The sequence below is a fragment of the Nicotiana tabacum genome, chromosome 16, assembly GCF_000715075.1.
Source record: "Nicotiana tabacum cultivar K326 chromosome 16, ASM71507v2, whole genome shotgun sequence".
Classification (NCBI taxonomy): Eukaryota; Viridiplantae; Streptophyta; class Magnoliopsida; order Solanales; family Solanaceae; genus Nicotiana; species Nicotiana tabacum.
This window is the reverse complement of record NC_134095.1, coordinates 5,689,739-5,715,633: the sequence shown is the minus strand read 5'-3', so window position 1 is coordinate 5,715,633 and position 25,895 is coordinate 5,689,739. Positions and strand designations below refer to the sequence as shown.

Sequence of the window (25,895 nt, the reverse complement as noted above, 5' to 3'; positions counted from 1 at the left end):
TGACTGCTTCAATAACCGAGGAGACATCTCTGTTACAAAATTGCTTTTTACCAGCAATAAAGTTTTTATAAAAGTTAAAAAAAGAAAATTATTGTCCCCCACAATCACAAAATGTTCGTCCAAATTTTTTACTAATTTATTGACAAAATACCTTAAATCACCTTTAAACTTAATTCAAATTATTAGTATCCTTCTCGAATTATGTCCGGTCTTAATTATCCCCCTCAACTTGGTATTTTGAGAGTCATTATCCCTTTAGACGCTGATATAACAAAAAGTATGGGTGCACTCGCCTGTCACGTAAATTTTTCTGTATATGTGATATTTTTTTAAAAAATAAAATATATTTTTACCTTTTTAAGAATATTACCTTTTTAGATAATTTTTTTCGAATATAATTATAATAAAACTTGGATAGAACTACATTATTTAGGCTAAATATTTTTATTTTGCCAAAAATAATAAAGTTTTAGCTAACTCTTTTTTTTGAATTTAACCTGAAAATAAATATTTATACAATTAAAATAAATAGTCAAGTCGTCTAAAAAGTTATAAAAAATATATAGTTTGAAATTAATTATTTTGGCTATAATTTTTTATATAGCTCTAAATTACGGTGCTATATATATATATTTATATTTACAGATTTTACCTAAAAAAAGTAAAAATACACAGTTGAAAAGAGAGAGAAGGGGGAAGCTTAGTCTAATTGTCCGAAGTGATTCTTTCTTGATTCGATGTCAGCTTTCTCTTAATTTGTATCGTGCACTTACATACAAATTTATAGGTAGTTCATAAATAGTCATTGCATCAAGGAAGAAATAAAGAGTGTACAATTGCAGTATAATGCAAGTGATTCGTTTTATTTCTTGTAATTTTACACTCTTTTTATTTCTTCTTTTGATGCAATGACTATTTATTTCAACTTTGTATTTTTACTTTTTTAGGTAAAATCTGTGAAAAAAATATTTTTAGAGTACCGTAATTTAGATTTATATAAAAAATTACAGCCAAAATAATTAATTTCAAACTATATATTTTTTATAACTTTTTAGGGCTGTATTTTGTCCCGGGCCCGGGCCTTAGTGGGCCTAACGGGCCGGGCCTCGCGGTCCCGGGCTTCGTGGTCCCGGGCTCTGGCGGTCCCGGGCCTGGCGGTCCCGGTCTTCGTGGGCCTAATGGGTGGAACCGGCCCGTGACGGGCCTAAGCCCACATGGTCCTGTGCTTAACGGGCCGGGCTCGTGGGCTTCGCGGGCCTAGCGGGTTTTTTTTTTTTTTTTAAAGACAATTTCTTGTAGTATCATGGCTATATTAATATGTAGTATATATGTATATCTAATTATTAAAGTGCTTGACGAAAAAGAAAATAACAAAACAATAGTAAAACACTAAATTGTCATGCATAAATATCACTTCTTGATATTATATTGTATCTTATGTATATATATTCTCTTATATATTTTCTTTTAGTATATATATTGTATCTTATGTATATATTGTAGCTTATAAATATATTTTCTTGTAGTATATATATTGTATATTATGTATATATTGTAGCATAATATATTTTCTTGTAGTATATTATATTGTATCTTATGTATATATATTCTCTTATATATTTTCTTGTAGTATATATATTGTATATTATGTATATATTGTAGCATAATATATTTTCTTGTAGTATATATATTGTATCTTATGTATATATATTCTCTTATATATTTTCTTGTAGTATATATATTGTATATTATGTATATATTGTAGCTTATAAATATATTTTCTTGTAGTATATATATTGTATATTATGTATATATTGTAGCATAATATATTTGCTTGTAGTATATTATATTGTATCTTATGTATATATATTCTCTTATATATTTGCTTGTAGTATATTATATTGTATCTTATGTATATATATTCTCTTATATATTTTCTTGTAGTATATATATTGTATCTTATGTATATATTGTAGCTTATAAATATATTTTCTTGTAGTATATATATTGTATATTATGTATATATTGTAGCATAATATATTTTCTTGTAGTATATTATATTGTATCTTATGTATATATATTCTCTTATATATTTTCTTGTAGTATATATATTGTATATTATGTATATATTGTAGCATAATATATTTTCTTGTAGTATATTATATTGTATCTTATGTATATATATTCTCTTATATATTTTCTTGTAGTATATATATTGTATCTTATGTATATATTGTATCTTATAAATATATTTTCTTGTAGTATATATATTGTATATTATGTATATATTGTAGCATATAAATAATTCTAAGTATAGACAAAGAAATATTGCGAAAAGAAGCTCATGGGTAGAAGCAATAAATTTTATTACCAAAAAATGACATATCTTTCTTAGTCATCCTTCCCCCAATGGAATGAGCACAACAAGGTACTAATACCACCATTAGAAGGAAAAAACTAAGGAAGATGTGCCAAAATACAAGTTACATATTATTCTATGTATTATCTCTAACAAATCTCATAAATCCTTCAAGGTTCGGAGGAGGTTGCGTTGGTGGTGGTGGAAAAGAAGCTTGTTCATCACCACTTCCGGGCGAAGCCGAATCCTCCGTAAGTTCCGCTATCATTTCTTCATAAGCTTCATCTATCGCCGGTTGTGCTTCTGCAATTCCAAAGTTTCTTCTTTCCGAGCGGATCCAATCTCTAAACAATACTGATTTTTCCAAGCTATCCCTCATAGACGCTCTATGATCACCTATTTGCAGTCTTGCTTGACTGAAAGCGCTCTCTGATGCAACAGTTGAAGCTTGAATTGATAAAATATCCCGAGCCATCCTTGCAAGAACAGGAAAATGTTTTTCCCTTGCCTTCCACCATTCCAAAAGATCAAAAGAGCCGTCTGGATTCTCCTTTTCAAGTCCCTGAGACAAATAAACTTGAAGCTCATTTAGATGTGAAGTTTCATCATAATTTTCACCTTGAGACCCCTGAACTCCGTCCAAGATTTAAGAGCTTTTAAGCCCGCAACTCTTTTAGAGGATTGTGAGCTAGACGAAGTAGGGGTTGGAATAGTTGGCCTAGCATGCTCTAAGGCAAGTTGATAAGCATTATAAACTGTTTGAGCGTTAATCTTAATTGAAGCTTTTGCATCTGCAAGTGTCGCAATTTCCTCATTTGAAAGATCTAAAGCCTTATAAATATTTGAATACCAAAAATGAGGACCTCCCAATTTCATTGTAGGATTTAGCATTGCAGCAAGACCATAAATAGGAGGGATAGGAAAAAAATATTTTTTAAACTTTTGTTTCATTTCATTTATAGCAAGTTCATAAATATCCCCACCCTCACTAAATTCAACAAACAAATCAGATAGTGCTGCAATATAAACTAAACAGTTTGAAATAGTAGGATAATATTGCCCAGAAAATGCATTTGTTGCAATTTGAAAATGTTCTAAAAAATCTAAAAGAATTTTAACATTAGTCCAATCTTGAGTGGTAAGCATTTCATCATCATCTTCACCACCTACCCGAGAATTAAACGTTGCATTAATTGGGTTTCTATATTCATATGCTACTACTAAACTTTCGTACATACAATTCCATCTAGTCGGGCAAGGTTTAGGAACCTTTCTTTCTCTAAGGCCATATTCATCACATTTTTTAAAATACTCTCTAAGTCTACTTCTACGGTTTGAATAAAAAAGCCAATTAAGAGCCATTCTAACCTTTTCAATTTCTATGTTTAATATTCGCATACCATCACCGACAATTAAATGATAAATATGACAAATACATCTAACATGGAAAATATTAGTAAATGCAGGATTTAGTGTTGTTGTAAGCATGCCTATAGCACTGGTGTTACTAGAAGCATTATCCATTGAAATTGCCATTATTTTATCGCTAAAGCAAAAATATCTACAAATATCTGCAACAGTGTTAGCTATAAATTTACCTGTGTGACGCGAATTAATTATTCTATATGCAATTATGCGTTTTTGCATTATCCATTCTTCATCTATCCAATGACTTGTAACAGTTAGGTAATCACAATCATTACCACTTCTACCAATATCAGTAGTAATAGAAATCCGATTAGGTATATGAGTAAATAAATAACGCAAATATTGTTCATATTCATGTTTGAATTTATAAATATCACTCTTAACTGTTGCGCGAGGCCAACCTTTATAAGTAGGATTAAACACTCTTCTAATATAATGAACCCAATTAGGATTAGAAGCAAAAGTATAAGGTAAGCACATAACAGTAATCATCTTTGCTAATTCTTCACGATCTCTATTTGGATCGTAATATAAAATACCTCCAGTGACAGTGTTAATTCCTGGTTGAACTAGATTTGAACCTGTACTAGGGTTAATCGCAGAATCTACACTTGTCCCCTCTAGATGCGCTTTCATTTGAAAAAATCTAGCCTTATCTCTAGGGTGTGTTTTTATGTGCCTAGTCAAACTACCTGTGCCGCTACGGTCTCCTACATATTTATGCGACATTAATTTCCCACAAGTTTTACACTTAGCCTTATTTTTTTCTCTTACTTGAGTAAAAAAATTCCAAACTAATGATGTTTCTAAGCGTTTAGCAGGTTCTCTATTAAAAGTAGGAGTTTCTACAGGTGGGTCGACCGGTGCATCACTTGGGTTATTAAGAGGACTAGTAGGTGTATCATCTAAATCCGGTGCTTGAGTTTCATCATCATCCTCATTTTCCTCATTATTTTCTAAGATGGTTTCATTAGGATAAAGAGCATTCATAATTTCATCATCTAATCTATCACCTGGTGCAACATTATGATAAAATTCACTATCGGTAAATTGAAAACAAGGGTGATCACTATCAAGAATTACGGAAGGAGGAGGACGTCTAGGTTGGCGACTACTTTCAACTTGCTTATCTTTTCTAGGTCGGGGAGCCGGGGGAAGGGTAGTTGGTTGGCCACTACTTTCACCGGTTTTATCTTTTCCTTTACCAAACATTTTTTTCAAAGTAAATGCCATATTAATTATAATTATGCAAACTAAACCACACAAAAATATATTATAAAAACGTAAGAGTTGAAACGAGTTTACCGGATTGCCGAACAACTTCTTGAAAATTGAAAATCGTTGAACACTTGAAAACTTCAATTCAACAACTTCACAATTTTTCACGAAATTTCAACAATAAATTAAGTAATTGTAGTAGAGAGATTGAGAGAGATTGAGAGATATTGAGAGATATTGATGAATTGGTGAATAAAAATGAAAGAATGAGGGGGTATTTATAGTTGAGAAATGGGGAAAAGTGTAATTATATAAAGTTTGGGGTTAAAATAAAGTTTGGGGGCCAAATGGCCATTTTTTTAACTTAAAAAACGGTCATATTTTCAGCCCAAACGGCTAGATTTTAAATATGGCCGTTTGATTTTTTTTTTTTTTTTTTTTTTTTTTTTAAAATAGCCGTTGGGCCCGCCAGGCCCGCCAGGACCGGCCCAGGCCCGCCTGCCGGTCCCGGGCCAAACGGTCCCGGGCTCGTGGGCTCAACCATGGAGACCAGCCCGTGACGGGCTCAGAGGCCCACCAAGACCGGCCCACCCAGGACCGGCCCACCAGGCCCACCAGGCCCGTTAGGACCGCGGGCCCGGTCCGGTCCGGTTCAGGCCCGGCCCACCGAGCAGCATTAGGTTGTGAGTTCGAGTCTCCCCAAGAGGAAGGTGGGAAGTTCTTGGAGGGAAGGATGTCGGGGGTCTATTTGGAAACAGTCTCCTTATCCAAACCCCCCTAAGTGGGATTATATTGGGTTATTGTTGTTGTTGTTGAGTTAAGAGACACATAATAAGGATCAGATGTACTGTCTTACTGTTTTAATATGAACCTTTTTTAGTCTTTTCAATTCAAAAATAAAATTTGAGTCCGATGTAACGATTGACTGATCTGATCAGCTAATAATTGAGCTGAGCAACGGAGAGTAGGGACCACAATTACTTATGTGGCAGATATTTATTGGCTTGTTGACTGCTTCAATAACCGAGGAGACATCTCTGTTACAAAATTGCTTTTTACCAGCAATAAAGTTTTTATAAAAGTTAAAAAAAGAAAATTATTGTCCCCCACAATCACAAAATGTTCGTCCAAATTTTTTACTAATTTATTGACAAAATACCTTAAATCACCTTTAAACTTAATTCAAATTATTAGTATCCTTCTCGAATTATGTCCGGTCTTAATTATCCCCCTCAACTTGGTATTTTGAGAGTCATTATCCCTTTAGACGCTGATATAACAAAAAGTATGGGTGCACTCGCCTGTCACGTAAATTTTTCTGTATATGTGATATTTTTTTAAAAAATAAAATATATTTTTACCTTTTTAAGAATATTACCTTTTTAGATAATTTTTTTCGAATATAATTATAATAAAACTTGGATAGAACTACATTATTTAGGCTAAATATTTTTATTTTGCCAAAAATAATAAAGTTTTAGCTAACTCTTTTTTTTGAATTTAACCTGAAAATAAATATTTATACAATTAAAATAAATAGTCAAGTCGTCTAAAAAGTTATAAAAAATATATAGTTTGAAATTAATTATTTTGGCTATAATTTTTTATATAGCTCTAAATTACGGTGCTATATATATATATTTATATTTACAGATTTTACCTAAAAAAAGTAAAAATACACAGTTGAAAAGAGAGAGAAGGGGGAAGCTTAGTCTAATTGTCCGAAGTGATTCTTTCTTGATTCGATGTCAGCTTTCTCTTAATTTGTATCGTGCACTTACATACAAATTTATAGGTAGTTCATAAATAGTCATTGCATCAAGGAAGAAATAAAGAGTGTACAATTGCAGTATAATGCAAGTGATTCGTTTTATTTCTTGTAATTTTACACTCTTTTTATTTCTTCTTTTGATGCAATGACTATTTATTTCAACTTTGTATTTTTACTTTTTTAGGTAAAATCTGTGAAAAAAATATTTTTAGAGTACCGTAATTTAGATTTATATAAAAAATTACAGCCAAAATAATTAATTTCAAACTATATATTTTTTATAACTTTTTAGGGCTGTATTTTGTCCCGGGCCTAAATCTTTATTTTCAGGTCAAATTCGAAAAATGATTAATTAAAACTTTATTTTTTGGCCAAATAAAAATATTTAACCTAAATAATATAGTTTATCCAAGTTTTATTATAAATTGTATTCGAAAAAAATTATATAAAAAAGTAATATTCTTAAAAAGGTAAAAATATATTTTATTTTTTAAAAAAAATGCCACATATACAGAAAAACTCACGTGGCAGGCGAGTGCACCCACATTTTTTGCCATATCAGCATCTAGGGGGTAATGCCTCTCAAAAGGCCAAGTTGAGGGGGGTAATTAAGACCAGGCATAGTTCGGGGAGGATACTAATAATCTGAGCCAAGTTTAGGGGTGGTTTAAGGTATTTTGCCTTACTATATTACATAATACAACACAAATACAAGATGCTTAAGTAAAATTTTGATTCTTGAGACAGAGATTTGCAGTAAAATCGGAGTATTGTTTTACCTATTATTTCTCTTTCTAATCACCTAATCTGAATCATCGTCACTTTTTTTTTTTTTTAATTTATTACTATTAAAGAACATAGTGAATACTCCCAAATCAACCTTTTAAAGCAAATGCGATACTATTGCTCCTTATATTAAACTTTGGTTAATTTACTTGTTCGATATTAAGTGGAATGTTCTAACTTTTAAGGAGTGATTTGATACGATAAATAAGCTAAAATAATTATAGGATAAAAATTTAGTATTGCATTATTTCTTACTAATTCCGGATAAATTATCCTGTGATTAAAAATAATATCGGGATAACTTATACTCCCCCATTCCACTTTAATTGATTTTTTGGATGTTTTCACGCATATTAAGAAATCCACATTTTAGAATTAACTAACAATGAAATTGACTATTAACCTTTATTTGTTCATTGAAACTATAACACATGTTCATAGGCTTTTTACTCAAAGGGCAACTTTGAAAACAAAATTAATTCCTTCTTGAAATTTGAAAAAATCAAATAGTGTAAACCACAAAAAAAGGCAAAAAAAATCAATTAAAATGGGTCGGATGGAGTACCTGCCAAAGGATGAAATAATTATCACATAATATGTTATCTCGGGATAAATCAGTAAAATTGATAATCCCAAAATAATACAACATACTCTTGTTCTTTCAATTTAAATGACACACTTTCTTTACTAGTCTATTCTAAAAAGAATGACACATTTTTATATTTAGAAATATTTTAATTTTAAACTTTTTATTTTACTCCTTTACCCTTAGTGATAAGCTTTTATAATCATATAAATATCATGATCTCACGAAGCTTTTGTCCCTTAAGCTTTTTGGATCACATATTTCGAAAGTCTTATTTGTTTTTTTCTTAAGCTTTGTGCCAAATCAAACTACACTATCCAAATTGAAATGAAGGGAGTACCAAACAGTAATAATACCAAGATAATTAATTCAAGCGTAACTAATCTCCGTATAAGTTATAATTATTTTAAGTATAATTAATTCTAGTATAACTTGCCTTCAAACCAAACGAATATTGAGTCTCTAATGCTAAGGTCTATTTCTCATATTTCTATTTTTTTTATCTTCCGTTGATAATTCATCGAGTCCATTACTCAAATGGTCACTCAACTATCCCAAATTATTTCCTAAAGTCACTTTTCTTTCGTTTGTAACAACAAAGTCACTAAACTATGCATATTGCACCCAGAAGGTCACTCAACTAGATTTTTCAAATTTTAGATTACTAAATACCTATTTTACCCTCTAAATTTTAAACATTTATTTTCGTTTTATTTTTTTAAAACTTTTTAATATTATGATTTTTTTTCCTTTTTAATTTATATTATGGACTTACCTATAGAATAAATAAATTTTATTTATCAATTAAAAAATAAAAAGTATTTAAGCATATATAATGCTGGAATAACAAAATAATGAGCATAGTAAAAAAATAATTAGTATAATTTTTTTAGTAATAATAATTTTAATATTAACAAAAAAATTTCAAAAATTTATTTACACAATTCAAAATGAAAGAAAATAAAGGTTGTAAAATATATATTTCATGCACATAACATAAATATAATTATTTAAATAAAGGTAATTTTATAATATACATTATTTATTCTTGAAAATTCTACTCAATTATATAATTATATTTCATGCACGGCTTAACATATCATATTTTACCCTATACAGATAGTCTCCCTCTTTTTCCGGTGACATAACTTTGTGTCGTCGCAAAGTTGGTAGAAACATAATAATATAATTGAGCATAATTTTCAAGAATATATAATGTATATTATATAAATACTTTTATTTAAATAATTATTTTTACATTACGTGGATGAAATATATATTTTACAACCTTTAATTTCTTTCATTTTGAATTGTTTGTGTAAAAACATTTTTGAATTTTTGTTGTTAATGCTAAAATTATTATTATAAAAAAATTATTCTAATTAATTTTTTGACTATGCTCATTATTTTGTTATTCCAGCATTATAGATGTTTAAATATTTTTTATATTTTTAATTTATAATAATATTTATTTATTCTACAGATCAGTCCATAATATAAATTAAAAAGAAAAATTCATAATATTAAAAAGTTTAAAAAAATAAAAGAAGATAAATATTTATAATTTAGAGGTTAAAATAGGTATTTAGCAATCCAAAATTTGAAAAATACCTTCTAAGTGCAATAGGCATAGTTCAGTAACGTTGTTGTTACAAGAAAAGTGACTTTAGGAAATAATTTGGGATAGTTGCGTGACCATTTAAGCAATTGACTCTAATTCACCCAGGGGTGGATTTAGGAGAGCGCAAAGGGGTTCATCCCCTTCGCCGAAAAATTACACTGTATATATAAGGCAAAATTTATTTTTTACCTCTATATATTAAGTTTTGAACCCCTTTAACACAATCCAAAAATGTAGTTTAGTGGTCAAGGGGTTCAAAATCTACATAAGGTCATGGGTTCAATTCCCACTAGCTACAAAAAAAAAATTTAACCCTCTTCGTGGAGATCCTGCATCCGCCGCTGAATTCACCCACCTCTACATCTTTGAGAAATTTTATTTCAAATAAATAAAGGAAGACACACTCTTATCTTTACTCCCAATTATATCTGATTGTCCATTTACGTGTAAGTAATAATGAAACCCATTTACTCTTATTTGTTTTAAGTTGAGATTTCAATACCCAAAATTTCAAAATATCATTATCACTACTTTAACCTTCAAACTAAACGACTTATTTTTATTTGTACACTTACAATGTAATACAATTTATTTAATATGCCAGTTTATACAAGTACAAATGATTTTTTACAATGTATTTGGCTAAGCTTATAAGCTATTATAAACGGGCTTACAAGCACCTTTCAACTTATTTACCCGTTTGATAAACACTCAAAGTACTTATAAGTCAAGTGCTAATAAGATAATAATATTTATGACTTTTCAGATTATAAGTACTTTTAACTTGACAAAGGCTTTTACTGATTTATCCCTAATAGTAATATTTTTTAATTCATAAAATGCTTTTTGAAAATAAATTTTCTAACTTTCTCTTCATTCTATATTCGTTATTAATCCTTTTCTTTATATATTTTTTAATAGTTATAATCATTTGTAAAAATATTAAGGTTATTTTAGCTATTTTACCAAAATAACAACTTATCAACACTTTTTTACCAGATACATCAACTGCTTATTATCAATTTCAACACTTATATCCAAACACGTAAATATTTATTTAAAAAATTAATTTTAACACTTAAAAGTATTTTTCAGCACTTCAAGTGTATCAACTATTTACAATCAGCTAATCCAAATGACTTTAAATATTACAATCATTATGATAAAACTAATAATAAAAGAGCAATTATACTATCATACCTCATTAGATTGCTAGATTTCATTTTATCACCATCTCTAATGTAAAAATTAAATTTTAACTCTATCTAACGGTTAAAACTAAGACTCTAATCAATTAACAAAGAAAATCTAAAAGAGCAGTCAAAACCTTTGGAGTATAGAGTGTAAACGCTCACACACGAGTCTTCTCTAGCCGGTAACAAACTTTATCTCCTCAATTATTATATCTCTCCCCAAAAAAAATAAAATCAACTACTATCATTATCATTATATTTATATATATAGAAAAGCTATATATATAAAGCAATACATATACACAAAACACACACACACAGAGTGAGAGAAAAAGAGTAGAAAACCAACTCAGATTCTTCTATAAAACTTTGAGAGCGTATTTCTCGTGATTAGTAGTCCCCCAAAAAATGCTTTATAGGGTGGCAGCCTAAGTACCTATACAACACACACACACACACACAGAGGGTATGCAAAACCCACCTGCTGTCTGAACATAAACACCTGGGACCAGCCCCCCATTTTCTCCTTTTGATTCATAATTATTTATATATATCACACAAAAGAAACAGAAAAAGAGTCCATTTTCTTGATTTTGAGAGGAAAAAAAATCAAAAATTTTAAGGGAAAATGATGTGGGAAGGTGGAGGGTCGCCGGCGACATCATCTGCCGGCGGCGGTGGAGCTGGAGGGGCGATGGGAAGTAGTAGTAGTGGGAGGAGGAAGCCATCTTGGAGAGAAAGAGAGAATAATAGGAGAAGAGAGAGGAGGAGAAGAGCAATAGCAGCTAAAATATATGCAGGATTAAGAGCACAAGGGAATTATAATTTGCCTAAACACTGTGATAATAATGAAGTTCTTAAAGCTCTTTGTGCTGAAGCTGGTTGGATCGTTGAACCTGATGGCACTACTTATCGCAAGGTTTTAAATTTATTTATTTTTTTAAAATTTACTTTCCTCTTTTGTTTGCTTTCTCTTTGTGTTTGTCTTAGTTTTTGCTTACTTTGACTTAATGGGGTGGTGGGTTTGGATTTTGATTAGATCTATAGATTTGGAAAATGGGGTTGCTTTATTTGGGATCAAGATTGGATTTTTAAATCTATTTTTGGTGGATTTTGACTGTTTAGGGTTTCTGATCTGGGAAATTGAGTTTGAGCAGCTTCTGATTTTCTGTTTCAGTCTTACCTTTTTATGTATCTTAATTCTTAGTTAATTTTTTAAGTTGCTACTCAGCTGGATTTGCTCACTTCCTTTGTTTTTCTTATCATTGTAACCTGTTCATGTTCTCAAATACTGTCTGTTTAAAGAAATTAGTATGATCCTGTAAAATAATTTGTTATAGAATGGAGATTGTTTCTGAAATTTGCCAGATTCCAAGCTCTAATGTGGTGAAATTTTCTTCTTTGTCGCGAATTGAAGAGCCTTCTGTGTTAGCAAATTGGTCTTTGAAACTCACATTCATGGAACTTCTTCTGTCTTTATGCCTTCTTGTCTTTATGCCTTCTGAGCCGAGGGTCTATCGGAAACGGCCTCTCTGCCTTCTTAAAGGCATGGGTAAGGTCTGCGTACACACTACCCTTCCCAGACCCCACTTGTGGGATTACACTGGGTTTTTGTTGTTGTTGTTATCTATCTTAACTGTTTGATTCTTGGTCTGAACTCAAAGAAATAAGACAACAATTTAGGTGAGTACAATTGTGTCTGGGAATTAGTATCTCCTCCTACATGGCAAGTGTTAGTAGTAATTTCTTAGCTAACCTTTAATCATTTATGTTCTATAATTTGATTGAAAATTTTCTTCTTTTAATATGTTTCAGGGATGCAGCAGGCCAACTCCAATGGAAATTGGAGGCACTTCAGCCAACATTACACCAAGTTCTTCACGACATCCAAGTCCTCCGTCTTCATACTTCGCTAGCCCAATTCCATCTTATCAACCCAGTCCAACGTCCTCGTCTTTCCCAAGTCCATCTCGTGGTGATGCTAACATGTCGTCCCATCCTTTTGCATTTCTCCATAGTTCCATTCCGTCATCACTACCTCCACTACGAATATCAAACAGTGCCCCTGTAACACCACCTCTTTCATCACCTACTAGACTCCCTAAGCAGACGTTTAATTTGGAAACTTTGGCCAGAGAATCAATGTCTGCTTTAAATATCCCTTTCTTTGCTGCTTCTGCCCCAACAAGTCCAACTCGGGGTCAGCGATTCACTCCTGCCACTATACCAGAATGCGACGAATCTGATTCGTCCACTATTGATTCTGGCCAGTGGATGAGCTTTCAAAAGTATGCAACCAATGGTGTCCCTACTTCTCCGACTTTTAATCTTATTAAACCTGCAGCTCAGAGAATCCCTTCTAATGATATGATCATCGATAAGGGTAAGAGCGTAGAGTTTGACTTTGAGAATGTATCAGTGAAGGCGGCATGGGAAGGAGAAAAGATTCATGAGGTTGGTTTAGATGATCTGGAGCTCACTCTCGGAAGTGGGAGCGGTCGCATGTGATTATCTTGATTAAAAGGAACTGCTTCGCGTGGATACAGATTGAGATTATCTGAATGCTAGCTGATGAAGCACTCAGCAGTCCAACGAATGTTCATATATTGTCTGCAATTTATGTTACAGAGATGAAGTTGGCGAAAAGTAGATCTTGCATTGTAATGCATCTTAGGATGGATTTGATTCTCTGTTGCTGTTGCTGTTGCTGTTTACCTTATTATACAACATTTTTATGTTTGTTTTCTTAATCTGAGAAGGCCACTTAAGTTTATTTGGGTCTTTTCACAAGCATTTTAGGTGTAGATGGTGGTTTCTATCTCCTTGAGGTTGAGAATCGTTTTCGTCGTTGTAGACTAGCAGGAGCTCTCCACAAACCTGAACTATCCACAATTTTTTCTTGATTATAGTAGATCTCTTTGTTGCTGTGCTACTGGATTCTTCTTTTATGATTAAATTGATGTACTATTCTTTATCTCTTTGATGTTTTTATGTCCAAATTAAACTATTAAGCTCATTAAAGTCCCCACAACCTGTTTTCTCCACCACATTATGGCCTTGTCTTTGTTTCTGAGTTCTATATTTTGTTCTCATTGGAGATGTTCTTTGCTTATTTTAGTTGGCCTATAGCATGATTGCAAGGGCTATTCAAATTGTGTCTATACCATTTTAGTTTTATCGGATAAGAGACAGCTGTAACTTATGGTAACTCTGCTCACCAAGGCTGAGTCAGATTAGAAGTCACAACAAAATTTGTTTCTATTGAGATTTGAACTCCAGTTTTCTTGAGTTTTTATCCCTACTTTTATTGGCTGTTAGACTGCACCTTCGTCCCTCGTCTCTCCATAAGGATGGTCTACAACAAAATGGATGTCAAGAAGTTTGAAGGGTTTGATTGGTAACTCTACCCATCAAAGCTGAGTCGGATGAGAAGTTGCAACAAAATTTGTTTCTATTGAGATTTGAACTTTAATTTTTTCAAGTTTTACCTCTACTTTATTGACCGTTAAACCACGCCTCTTCGTAAGGATGGTGTATAACAAGATGGATGTCAAGAAGTTTAAAGTCTATGACCATCAAATCAAAATTCTTGATTTTTCTTTATTTCTCTATGGCCCCATTAGTAAACTACTTACTTAAAAATCATGGCATGTTCATGCACACGTTTGTTAGCAACACAAGGACAGACAAAGAAGAAAAAGATTAAACAAATGGTTGCTTAACCGATTTAATGTACAAGACCACGACTTGATGTCTGAATGTGGGGTTCTGTACTACTGTATAACACATGTTCTCCTACAGTTGCCTTATCATTATTTTTCTCATACGCGGTTTTTTTCCACATGTCTTGCTTGCTCCTATCTTTTTGCTCTTTTGCCCCTATTTAGCAAAATCAAGATAGAAGACAGACAATATTCTCAAACATGTGGTTATGTCAAACAGTTTTCAAACAACATCAATTATGGAATATGCATATATATATGCAAAGCTCATGGATTTTATTGCATCCAAACTTGTAGACACTGCCAACGGGGTCCAGCATAAAGAAACTGAAATATCTCTGAAGGGAAGAGTTCCTCAACAACAACAACAACGACCCAGTATAATCCCACAAGCGGGGTCTGGGGAGGGTAATATGTACGCAGACCTTACCCCTACCCCGAAGGGTAGAGAGGCTGTTTCCAGGAGACCTCGGCTCAAAAAGAAAAACAACAGGAGCCGATATATTAGTACCATAAAAATGCATAATAAAATAACAGCAATATAAGATATATGAAATACAGAATACGAAATACGAAATAGATGGCTGGTATAGTAAAACTAGCAGGTAAAGCCCTGCATCAATAAACGACCAATGACATTCTTAGTCTAACTCCTAACTGGCTAGTCTCACTCTATTGTGTTGTAGAAATATTCACAAGTTTCCCCTAACCTACAACCTTAATGCTCGACCTCCATAATTCCCTGTCTAGGGCCATGTCCTCAGTAATCCTAAGTCGCGCCATGTCCTGTCTGATCACCTCTCCCCAATACTTCTTAGGTCGCCCTCTACCTCTCCGCGTGCCCACTACAGCCAGTCGCTCACACCTCCTCACCGGTGCATCAGTGCTCCTCCTCTGAATGTGCCTGAACCATCTGAGTCTTACTTCCCGCATCTTGTCCTCCATGGGGGCCACGCCCACCTTCTCTCGAATATCTTCATTCCTAATCTTATTGAGAAGGGAAGAGTTCCTCATGGGTTAAAATTAACTTTTTCGTCCACTTTATAAGTATCTTTTTATTGAGCTAGTAAAAACTAAAAAGTTAGTAAATAAGTTGGCTCACACACAAAAGAATTGAGCCGAAGGGAAAACATGGTGAATTTGCCCCATACACGCGAGATAGACATGAGCCTCAGAGACGGAACCAGAATTTCAAACTTATGGGTTTTGGATGCTAAACCTTTTAACTTATGAAAATTTTTGGACAAATACATGATTCGAACCAAGCTACTGGGTTCGGCCGAACCCATAGCCGACACTGTGGCTCCGCCTCTGAATTGAGGCCCAATCTACCTCAAGCTTCACTGATTATTGCAATCTCCGAAGACAAATGGCTGAGCCAAAATGGGAGGCCTTATAAAGAAATATTTACTAGCATCATCAAATCTTGGAAATTAGCAGACACCATAGTAGTATAGATACAAATACAACCTTCCCTTCATAAATCACAAATACAAAAGTTAGAAAGTTTCTAAATACACACTTGGCAAAGCTGAAAAGACTATAAATCACACTAACACTCATGTAACTAGACTCCTGTTGGTTAAATGTATGTCAAGACGATTAGTAATACAAATCCACAGAGGATATATCAGCTATGTCAAACTCAAATGGTCATGAATTGAGTGGTCTCAGCAGGGTCCCCTTGTATGTCTATTTTTACTAACTTCGTTTGTGACTGCTGTTTGCCATTATTGTTGTTGTTACATTCATTGTATCTGAAGCATGTAATGAGATGATCATTAACTATACCCGCAACTTGCATGAATGAATACACAACTGTTGGTCCCACGCAAAGAAAGCCTCTTTTCATCAAGTCCTTACTCATAAGTTCTGATTTTGGTGTTTTAGCCGGTACTTGACGCGCGTAGCGAAATCCACTTTTTATTGGCTTTTGATTTACAAAGCGCCAGCAATAGTTGCTAAAGGAACCAAACTCCTGCTGAATCTGCAACACAGGAAGATATTTGACAGCAGCATCAGTGAGCATACACCAGATAGGCAACGGATCGAGGAAAAGTTGACATGTACATACAAAGATATTTTATTGTTTGTTTTAGTGGAAAAATTAACAACTCTGAAGTTCAATTTACTCTTGGTGTGTTTTTGGACTATATAGTAAAACTTGACTTGTTATTCCTTCTAAATACATAAAAAAATAATCACTTGAATGAAGTTACGTATGCGTTAAATCATGAATCTGTTAACATAGATTTCACTCTACTCTGGGAGGTGAGAAGCATGTCAACCTCTATATTTGAAAGAGCAAAGCAGTTTAAGATCAGTTTTGCAATTCCAGATCTAAGGTATACGATAAAAGTTCTCTTTACCTTCTGGAACTGCTTTGCGTTCTCTATGATTGCACGTATCTTTGGTTCAGATAGCAATGATTTTCCACTTTCTGTTAGCGACCGCAACTTTTTTTCATTAACATTTGCAAGAGATGATGGATCAAAGTTGTCAAACATCTTCCTGAAAGATGCAATCATAAGTTATTTCACACATATGGACATAAAGACATTTACTTTTGAAGCTTGGAGAGATGATCTTTAATGGTGAACCTGAATACATGTCTCTTATTAAGGATTGCAGGCCAGGTCATTTCTGCCAATGCTTGTGATAGGGCAAGTAGTTCATATAGCTTTGTATCATCATAAGCTGGGTTTCCATATTCTTCGTCATGGAAAGAAATATACAGGGGTTCTGCAAAACAGAATAACAGAATTAGATTACTGCAGGTTGATTAATCATTCCTTCCTTCCGATGGAAGGCGGAATTTGGTCCAATAAAATAATCTCCTTAAGAATTACTGCAATAGTGTCTCGACAAAACTAGAGGTCATGATACAGTAGTTTTGCAGTCTAACTGTTTTAGTCATTCTCCATTTCAGAAAGTTGGACAACTTCAAGTATTCACTAATTAGATCGATTAAGCTTCTACTGCTTGCTTGAAGAGGAAAAATGTGAATCTGAATAGACCAATTAATAGCTAAAATCATCATTGAATTGGAAGGTCTTGCCGGAAAAAATATTTGCAGATAAGATCTATCACATAGAAAGAAAAACAAACGAGAGAAGAAATTGTTTCCAATTAACTATATGCACTAATTATGGCCAAGACAACTCATATTAAGCGTCTTAAAAATACTAAAAATCCCTTAATGTCTCACTAGATTCACTAACACATCAGGTTCGGCTGTCAATCTACAATAGAGTTCCAAGATATAGATAGGAAAACTTCTGGTAATTTACAACTTCAATCCATGTAAGGTTCTCACTAACCGAAAAGGATAATAAGGTCCTACCCGTTCTCTGATGGTTTGCTCGTCCCCATGCCTTGCCATAGAGCGAAGCACATCCTTGATGTCCTTTTTAGACTAAACAACACCACCAACAACTGTGCCTCAATTTAAGCAAGTTGGGATTGGCTATATGAATCATCATAAAACATGTCGCTCCATTTAAGCTCATCTTAGTGTTATATTATGGGTAGCCCGGTGCACTAAGCTCCCGCTATGCGCGGTGCACTAAGCTCCCGCTATACAATTATATTATATACTATAAAAATGAAAAAGTGCCAAAGTTTCCTATATTTTCTACAGGCGTAAAAATCTCTAACAGGATTACAAGACTCTTACAAAGACGTAGGCCTAAAGTAATCGTAGTAAAACTCAATCCTTTTTGTTTGATAAGGTAATAGTACTAAAACTAATCCTAACTAATTGGTATCGCCGACATAAAAAACATTCCTTCAATTTATATAAAGACAAATGAAATTTAGGGAAATTTGACATAATAGCACAAAACAACCACGCATAACCAAAACTTTCAAAGTCAAAAACGTTATTCAGAACTTTTGGAAAGATATAAAATGTTTTTTGTGAAAAATTCCTTTTCCAAATAAATTCTTCTAGCAACATGATTCTATTGCCAAATCGCAAAATTAGCCTAGATAAATAATACATATGTCATCTGAAATGCCTATTAATGGTGAAGCACATTGACCTCTAATCTGGAAATAACACTAAACCGTCTGAGTCATGACCATGTCATACACAAACTTCCTCAACCATCTGATAATGGCAAATCAACCCCCCAATACCCCTCTGAAATGCCTATTAATGGTGAAGCACATTGACCTCTAATCTGGAAATAACACTAAACCTTCTGAGTCATGACCATGTCATACACAAGCTTCCTTGACCATCTGATTCTATATTTTTTTTAATGTGGTAAACTGACCCCCAAATCTTCCTTTACCCATGAGTCAATAGCACCCTTTTCTCACTTTTCTTTCCTGGTGATTTGAACCCCCAACCTCAATATTGGAGGTAGAGAAGCATCATTTTGTGTTCCTGCCAAATCTCAACCTAGTAATATCGGTATAGCCTGTGGAATTATATTTGCAGGTAGCACTCATATTCACTTCCATTTTCAGCTTTTGTACTGTTCTTCATCACTATCAGTGAGCAAGAACATGCCAATCGTGCTATAGTTAATGCCTTTTATAGTAGAAAAGTTAGAGGAGGATATTTGCAAATATAATAAAGTAGAGGGTCGTCAAAGTAGATAAGCTAAATTGTTGATGCTTGAGTCCAAAAACTATCAGCCAAGGCTGGAATATGAAATCAACTAACAAGCAACACTACTATAACCTATCTACCAAAAACCAAACACAAAAGATTAAAAACATAACATGGATTTATCAAGAGTGAATACACTGAAACCCTCTAAACTATCACGCTTTTGTCAGTTACCCACTTAAACTATCAGTGTACCCAAAAAAAACCTTAACTATATACACCTATATATTAAAAAACCCTCGTCGATTTTTTAGTGGTGCGTGTGGTACAACCTTCTATTTACTCTGTCTAATTTAAATATAAATTTAATTAAGAATTTTAACTAATAATAAAAACAATTAAATGGGTAAATGTTTGGGGCTTAAAAAAATCAAAGAAAGAGGGTGAAGAGACAAACACATGGTTATTTGTAAAAAAAAAAAAAAAAAAAAAAAATACGTCTCCTCCATAATGGCTACACCATGTTTCAGTCATAATTTTCCCCATTAACCTTCGATTAGACATTGGATTTTCCATTAACATTCGTTTTCACTGGGAATTTTAGTTTAATACAAGGATTGGGATAAAAACATTAGGGTTTGTTAAAATTTCAGAAAGGGTTTGGTAAAAATTATAGGCTTTTGGTGGACTAAATAGTATTGAAAAGAAGAAAGATAATTTTAGAAGAAACAAGAGAAGAATCTTTTTCAAATGAAATAAAGGAAGAAGAAGGAAAAAAAATAAAGAAAACGGCTAGAATATAAAGAAAATAGAAGGAAAATTGAAAGAATAAATTTTTTAAAGAGGGTAACAGTAATTAACCATTAGACACGACAGGGGCGGCCCAACATTGTTGGTGGCCTAAAGCAAAATCTCGATGAGGGCCCCTAAGTTGTTAACAAAATAAATTTGTATATTTTTGTTTGAAATCTATTTTTTAAACTTCTTTAAATGATAATATAGCTAATCCGATCCATTTAGATTCTCCTAATACATTATTGATCCTAATGCAAAATTGTTATAGGATAGGTATTTAACAAAAATTAATTCTTGTTATCTTATTGAGTATACGGATCAGAGTATTATCTTCTACTTGTAATATTTCCTCTTGTCAAAACAAAAGATATCTTTATACCCTTTAAATAAAAAATCAAATTTTACCCACTAAATAAAAAAATCAAAGATATCTTTATACCCTTTAAATTATTAAAATCTCAACTATCAGCGCTAGTCACAAATTAAAATTTTCTTTTCCTTTTTGTATTAAGTTATTTACTTTTTAACATTAAGATACTCAATTTTTATATAAAAAATTAAAATTACTACCAAGGGAAAGTGGGGCCCCTAAAATTTGGGGGCCCTAAGCCATTGCTTGTGATGCCTTACCCTTGAGCCGCCTATGAGACACGACCAATTGGGGCCATTTTTATGTATAATTTCATCTCCCACGCGTCTTTTGGCGAGTTAACTTACATATTTCACTATATAGGTTATATAGTTAAGTGGGATTTTAGATACACCGGATAGTTTAAGTATGTAACTGATAAAAACATGATAGTTTAGGAAGTTTTTAGGGTATTCACTCATTTATCAACTATATGTGTGTCTACCAAGAGTCGGCTGCAACACTATTTTCTTCTAAAAGGGAAAGCGAAATATGTTTTCCAAAAGATTATGCTCCCTACGTTACAACATGATAGGCTAAACTTTTTATTTTAGCTAAGGTCACAATATTTCTGTAAAGAAAAGGAACCTTGAGCCTAACTCAACTCTAAAAGATAGGTCAAGTGGTAAAGATTGCTCAAGGCCATGTACTTAGCCTATTAGGGATTCTAGTACCTCGTGGCACGCCCTGCCCAAGTTTGGGCATCTAGAGCGTGAAGTGACATAACATAGGTAGTCAAACATTAGAAATCCCAAGATTAGGATTCTAAAAATTGACCTTGGGCCTAACTCAAAACCAAAAACTAGCTCAAGCGATGAGTATATCCCAAGACCATATAAGGATATTGCAGCCCATACACTTAACTAATGTGGGAGTGGGATTCTAAAAACTTCAAAGCAAAAACCTTTTCCTCGCACTCTGCTCTTGCTTCAATCATTTTTAAAGAACTTAATCATCTTTATAGCGTTATAAAGGCATCCCTCTGCCAAAGAGCTACGGGTTGACCATTCAAGCCATTAATACCCTAGTGTGAAGGAGGGAAAACTGCAGGGCCTTTGCCTTCCTCCTTCAACGTCTGTGGTCATCATGCATCAACTCACGTGCAACAGCCTCGTGGAAGAAAATTCCTAGCAGAAGTTCAAGGTCAACTGTCCTTAGACTTGCTTATCTTTTGATACTTACAATACTTAAGCTTGGGCAAAGAATATTGCATCTTAACTTCGTTACAAGGATCAAGCCTTTTCCTCGTTTAGATCAGTCATTATTACCTAAATAGATAAAATCCTCCCGATTAGAATTGATATTTTGTAACTTCCTTATCAATTTTTGATAGGTAAGGAATAACTTTCATTGTTAAATCAGCATAAAGAGAATACTATGCAATGAGCTAATGAAATCAACAATACCCAAACTATCATCTACATCTATTGCAGCCATGTTGCACCAAATTCTGCAACTTTGGTGCAGCTTCCTTATCCCATAACTTTCTTAGTCATGAGAAAGTTCTGTAATTTTCGATTTGTGTGTGGAGAAATAGAAAATGTTGGGTAAATTACTCTCTTTGATGAAATCGCAACTTAATTGACATTTCTCCCCAACCTTAACGTATATCTCAAGGTTTCTGCTGCTTACTTGGTATATTCCTAATAGTCGAAATCATTGCTCAATAATTCGCCTTGTTCTAAATCTCCCACTTATCCCTACGGGCTACGCTACGCGATCCAATTTCTTACATTGAAGCACTATGAATAAAGACCAACCAGCAAACAGTGCTCATCAAACTTCGATCTATCCTTCTATGTAATTATCACTATAAACTTGTAACTTGGTTTCGCATGTTGCAACTTAACAAAATTCATTAAATTTCAACTCATAAACACATAAAGCAGACAACTTTTCACTTCTCACACACACATAATGACATACACAAAGAGAAATGTAATAGCAGAAATGAGGTTAAAAGGCAAAAATTTACCCGAGTTCGGTGTTATCCAATCGCAACGCTTAAGCGGAACTGGAACCAAAGGAGACAAAAGCTCAGCTGCTTCAACTCCTTCAGGAACAATTTTAGCAGGTTTTTTCACATCAGTCCTTTCAACTCCTCTCTTTGAATTCATAGCTTTTATAGTAGACGACTCCGAGGAAGAACTATCAACTGACCCATTGCCCCGTACCCGCACAACAGTCTGTGAAACTGTTGACTTCTTAGGCCTTCCGGGTTTTTTAACTCCTTCCTTTTTCCTCTTCTGCTCTTCTAAATCTCTGACCCGATTTCCACCCGGCCCAAGTATTTTCCTCGTATCACCGTTAATTTTGGCCGGTGACCGGAGCTCCGGTGAAGACGACATTGTGGAATAGTGAGATTCAAGGCTTAGAGATGGAGTGTGAAAAATGGAAATGGTGGGAGAGTGGAGTGTAAAGAGAGACAATTAAAGAGAAAACGACTGATAAACGGACGGGTTCTGTTTTTTTGGACGTTTTAAAACGGAAACTGTTTGGACTTTACGTTCGGTGATACTGTTGACGTGTCGGTTGCTCTTTACTGTTTTTGGGCTTTGGACGGAAACGTTAAATTTTGGTGAGGTCTCGATTTTGCCATTATTAGTACTTCTATAGTATTTCAAAATTTCAAATGCATCTTCTTCTTTTTTCCAATTTATTTCAAGGATTAGGAAAGGAAACGAAAAATATTGAAAATTGAACGCACATTTATTACATAAAAATTTCTTATTTATACTATTAGATTGTAAACTCTAGTGGTAAGTTTGTTTTTGTGTCTTCTCTTTTTCTTTTATATTTGAGGAATAAATGAATTTAAGTGCGACATGTTGTACCAATTATTTTGCGTTCACATAGGGTTCGGGGAAAGGTCGCACCCCAAGGAGTATAATATAGACAGACTACTCTAATGCAAGCATCAGTGGCTGACTTTACAGCTTGAACTCGTGACTTATAGGTCACACGAAAATAATTTTATCATTGCTCCAAGGCTCCCTTTCGAGAAAGAAATGAATATAATTAAATAAAAACTATTATGGAATTATTAGATTCGAATTAGTAATATTGCAGTATGTAAAATCAAGCTCAAGTTTGTTTTCTAGGTCATCCCTTTAATCGTGATGGATATAATTGTAAACCTGTTTTACTAGTGTTTAATGTTGAAATTAGTCTATTTCCATTGGATGAACTCCATTTAAAATAAAATCAGTTATATTCTTGACAAATGAAACAACAAATGATAAATTGAGAGGAGGGTAAAACTGGAATTGCAAATTAACGGAGTTAGGAAAGAAGAAACTAGCAGCAGGCAGTTGAAGTCTCTTGTCTTATTCAGGCAAAGAGTCATATTCAGTTGGTTTGGAAAGTGGGAGTTGGTTAAAAGAGGATTTCCTTACCGTTACCGTTACGGAAAAGAATCCAAAAGCCCACCACCACAAAAAGACTTCATTTGGGGACCAAATTTTCGGGTGCAACGGCTATGTAGTCGTTGTTTACCCACAATATTGGGCTGAAACTTATCTGGGCCTCATGGGCCTTCAGTCAAGCATGATGATCCAGTTCAAAAGAGGAAGTACACAAGCTATTCTTAGGGGTTTCATTTAGGAATTTTTATATTCATATGTCATATACTAAATTATATTATCCTTCATGCTTAACTTTTAATATAATTACCTTCTATATACCTAATTACTATTTACGTACCATTTTAGGATTTTAATGGTATTAATTAGTCTCCTAATTTTACTCAACCGTATATTCCCACTCCTCCAAGTTTTTCTCTCCAAATCCCACCACCTCACTCACATATCAAACCACACACCACGATTTTCTCTTCAATCACCTATGATTTTCTCTTCTGAAACCAGCGAAAATCTGTAACCCCTTTACCATTGACAACCATTAAAAAACTTTGAAGTTTTGAATTCGAATTTGGGTTTTCAAAAAACATTTGTTTGTTTGAATTGGATGTTGTTGCAAAGAATTGAGAATTCTCTCCACGTCTCTCTCTATCTCTCAATCCCAAATTTCAGTAATATAAAGCAAAAAAGAGATCAACAATTCCACATTGACAGCCACTAAAAAACCTTGAAGCTTTGAATTCGAATTTGGGTTTTCAAAAATTATTATTTGTTTGGATTGGATGTTGTTGAAATAATTAGGAATATGGTTTGGAGTTTATATCTCAATTTTGAGAGATTTTGGTGAAGATTAGACTTGGTTTTGGCTGAATTTCAGATTGAAACTCGAAGAAGAAGAAGCAGCAGCAGCAGAAGAAGAAGAAGAAGAAGAAGAAGAAGAAGAAGACATGACATACATTATATTGCAAAATTGTATATTGTTGTTTATTTATTTTTCTTTTATTCATTTAAATATTGTATGAAAGTTAAACAACATTGTAGAAAAATTTGCATTTAAGTGGTATATAACTGAGTAGAAATAATGTATGAAAATTGTAGATATGTTGTATAATATATAATTAGTTGTATGAAATTTGCTTGTCTTGGTATGCTTGTCCTACTTCAATAAAACTTGGTGTACTATCTGGTATTATTATACTTTCATATTCCTCTATAACGGGAGATGTTGACTGTCGCACATCCTTTTTACCGCGCCCGCGTGGGTGCGTGAGGAGTTTTCTCCAATTGAAGGACAGTCGAAACGGAATTTATTTAATTATTTCAGAGTCGCCACCTGGGAATTTTAAGGCGTCCCAAGTCACCAATTTTAATCCCTGAATCGAGGAGAATATGACTCTGTTTATTATTCTGCGAACCAGAAATCCTGAGTAAGGAATTCTGTTAATCCGGAAGAAGGTGTTAGGCATTTCCGAATTTCGTGGTTCTAGCACGGTCACTTAACTGTTTTTATTATTGGCTTAATTGTCTTGATTTTATTAAATACATTTGTTACGTGATTTTTCTACCGCTTTTACTTATTGTGATTAAGGACCCTTCTTTGAATCGAATTACACGTATGTATATTCGTGTTATAAATTTAAAATTGCGGAATTGTGTCACGCGTACGTGTACACGATAACTTTTGATAATATATTTATTAAACAATCATTTTTTCGAAATTGTGTCGAATCAAGAAAATTTGTTTTTCTTAAATAGTGAACCGTACATCTCGGGTTTTTATGAAATTGATTTAACGCTTTTGGAAAAATCCTTTTCTTGAATATTCGCTCGAAATTGCGCGTACGCATAATCCGAATTTGCTTTTAAAAATATAATCAGGGTACGCGAACGCATCCCTAATTGCGCAAAATACTTGTAATGGTATTAGGGATTTTCCACAAATTGTTTATTATATCTACACATTTTATATGTGAAAATCATGAGAAACTCCCATTTTAGAGGCCTATAAATTCTTTGAAAAGAATTCACAATCTATTAAAGGTTGCCCGTCGATTATAATTTTCGAGTATAAATTATATTCATTCCAA

General features: G+C 33.3%; 2 protein-coding genes across 2 annotated transcripts; one reads left to right on the top strand and one right to left on the bottom strand.

Annotated features, from left to right (window-relative positions):
- The first annotated feature begins 11,254 nt into the window (after window positions 1-11,254).
- LOC107792445 (protein BRASSINAZOLE-RESISTANT 1) lies at window positions 11,255-13,894 on the top strand. Its single transcript, XM_016614655.2, has 2 exons — window positions 11,255-11,881; window positions 12,778-13,894. The coding sequence occupies exons 1-2, from the start codon at window positions 11,591-11,593 to the stop codon at window positions 13,468-13,470; spliced, it is 984 nt and encodes a 327-aa protein (XP_016470141.1). The 5' UTR covers window positions 11,255-11,590; the 3' UTR covers window positions 13,471-13,894.
- A 2,244-nt stretch (window positions 13,895-16,138) lies between these two features.
- LOC107792444 (uncharacterized) lies at window positions 16,139-22,900 on the bottom strand. Its single transcript, XM_016614654.2, has 4 exons — window positions 22,425-22,900; window positions 17,285-17,426; window positions 17,054-17,195; window positions 16,139-16,671 (listed from the first exon to the last, which is right to left on the bottom strand). The coding sequence occupies exons 1-4, from the start codon at window positions 22,795-22,797 to the stop codon at window positions 16,330-16,332; spliced, it is 999 nt and encodes a 332-aa protein (XP_016470140.1). The 5' UTR covers window positions 22,798-22,900; the 3' UTR covers window positions 16,139-16,329.
- Window positions 22,901-25,895: the final 2,995 nt, after the last annotated feature.

What these genes read in the sequence shown, in the direction of transcription:
- LOC107792445 (XM_016614655.2), top strand. Translation starts at nt 11,591, where the DNA reads ATGATGTGGGAAGGTGGAGGGTCGCCGGCGACATCATCTGCCGGCGGC. An exon ending in ATGGCACTACTTATCGCAAG is followed by an intron (nt 11,882 to 12,777) that starts GTTTTAAATTTA and finishes AATATGTTTCAG; the next exon opens with GGATGCAGCAGGCCAACTCC.
- LOC107792444 (XM_016614654.2), bottom strand. Translation starts at nt 22,797, where the DNA reads ATGTCGTCTTCACCGGAGCTCCGGTCACCGGCCAAAATTAACGGTGAT. An exon ending in TTGGATAACACCGAACTCGG is followed by an intron (nt 17,427 to 22,424) that starts GTAAATTTTTGC and finishes TCTGTTTTGCAG; the next exon opens with AACCCCTGTATATTTCTTTC. An exon ending in ACGCAAAGCAGTTCCAGAAG is followed by an intron (nt 16,672 to 17,053) that starts GTAAAGAGAACT and finishes CCTGTGTTGCAG; the next exon opens with ATTCAGCAGGAGTTTGGTTC.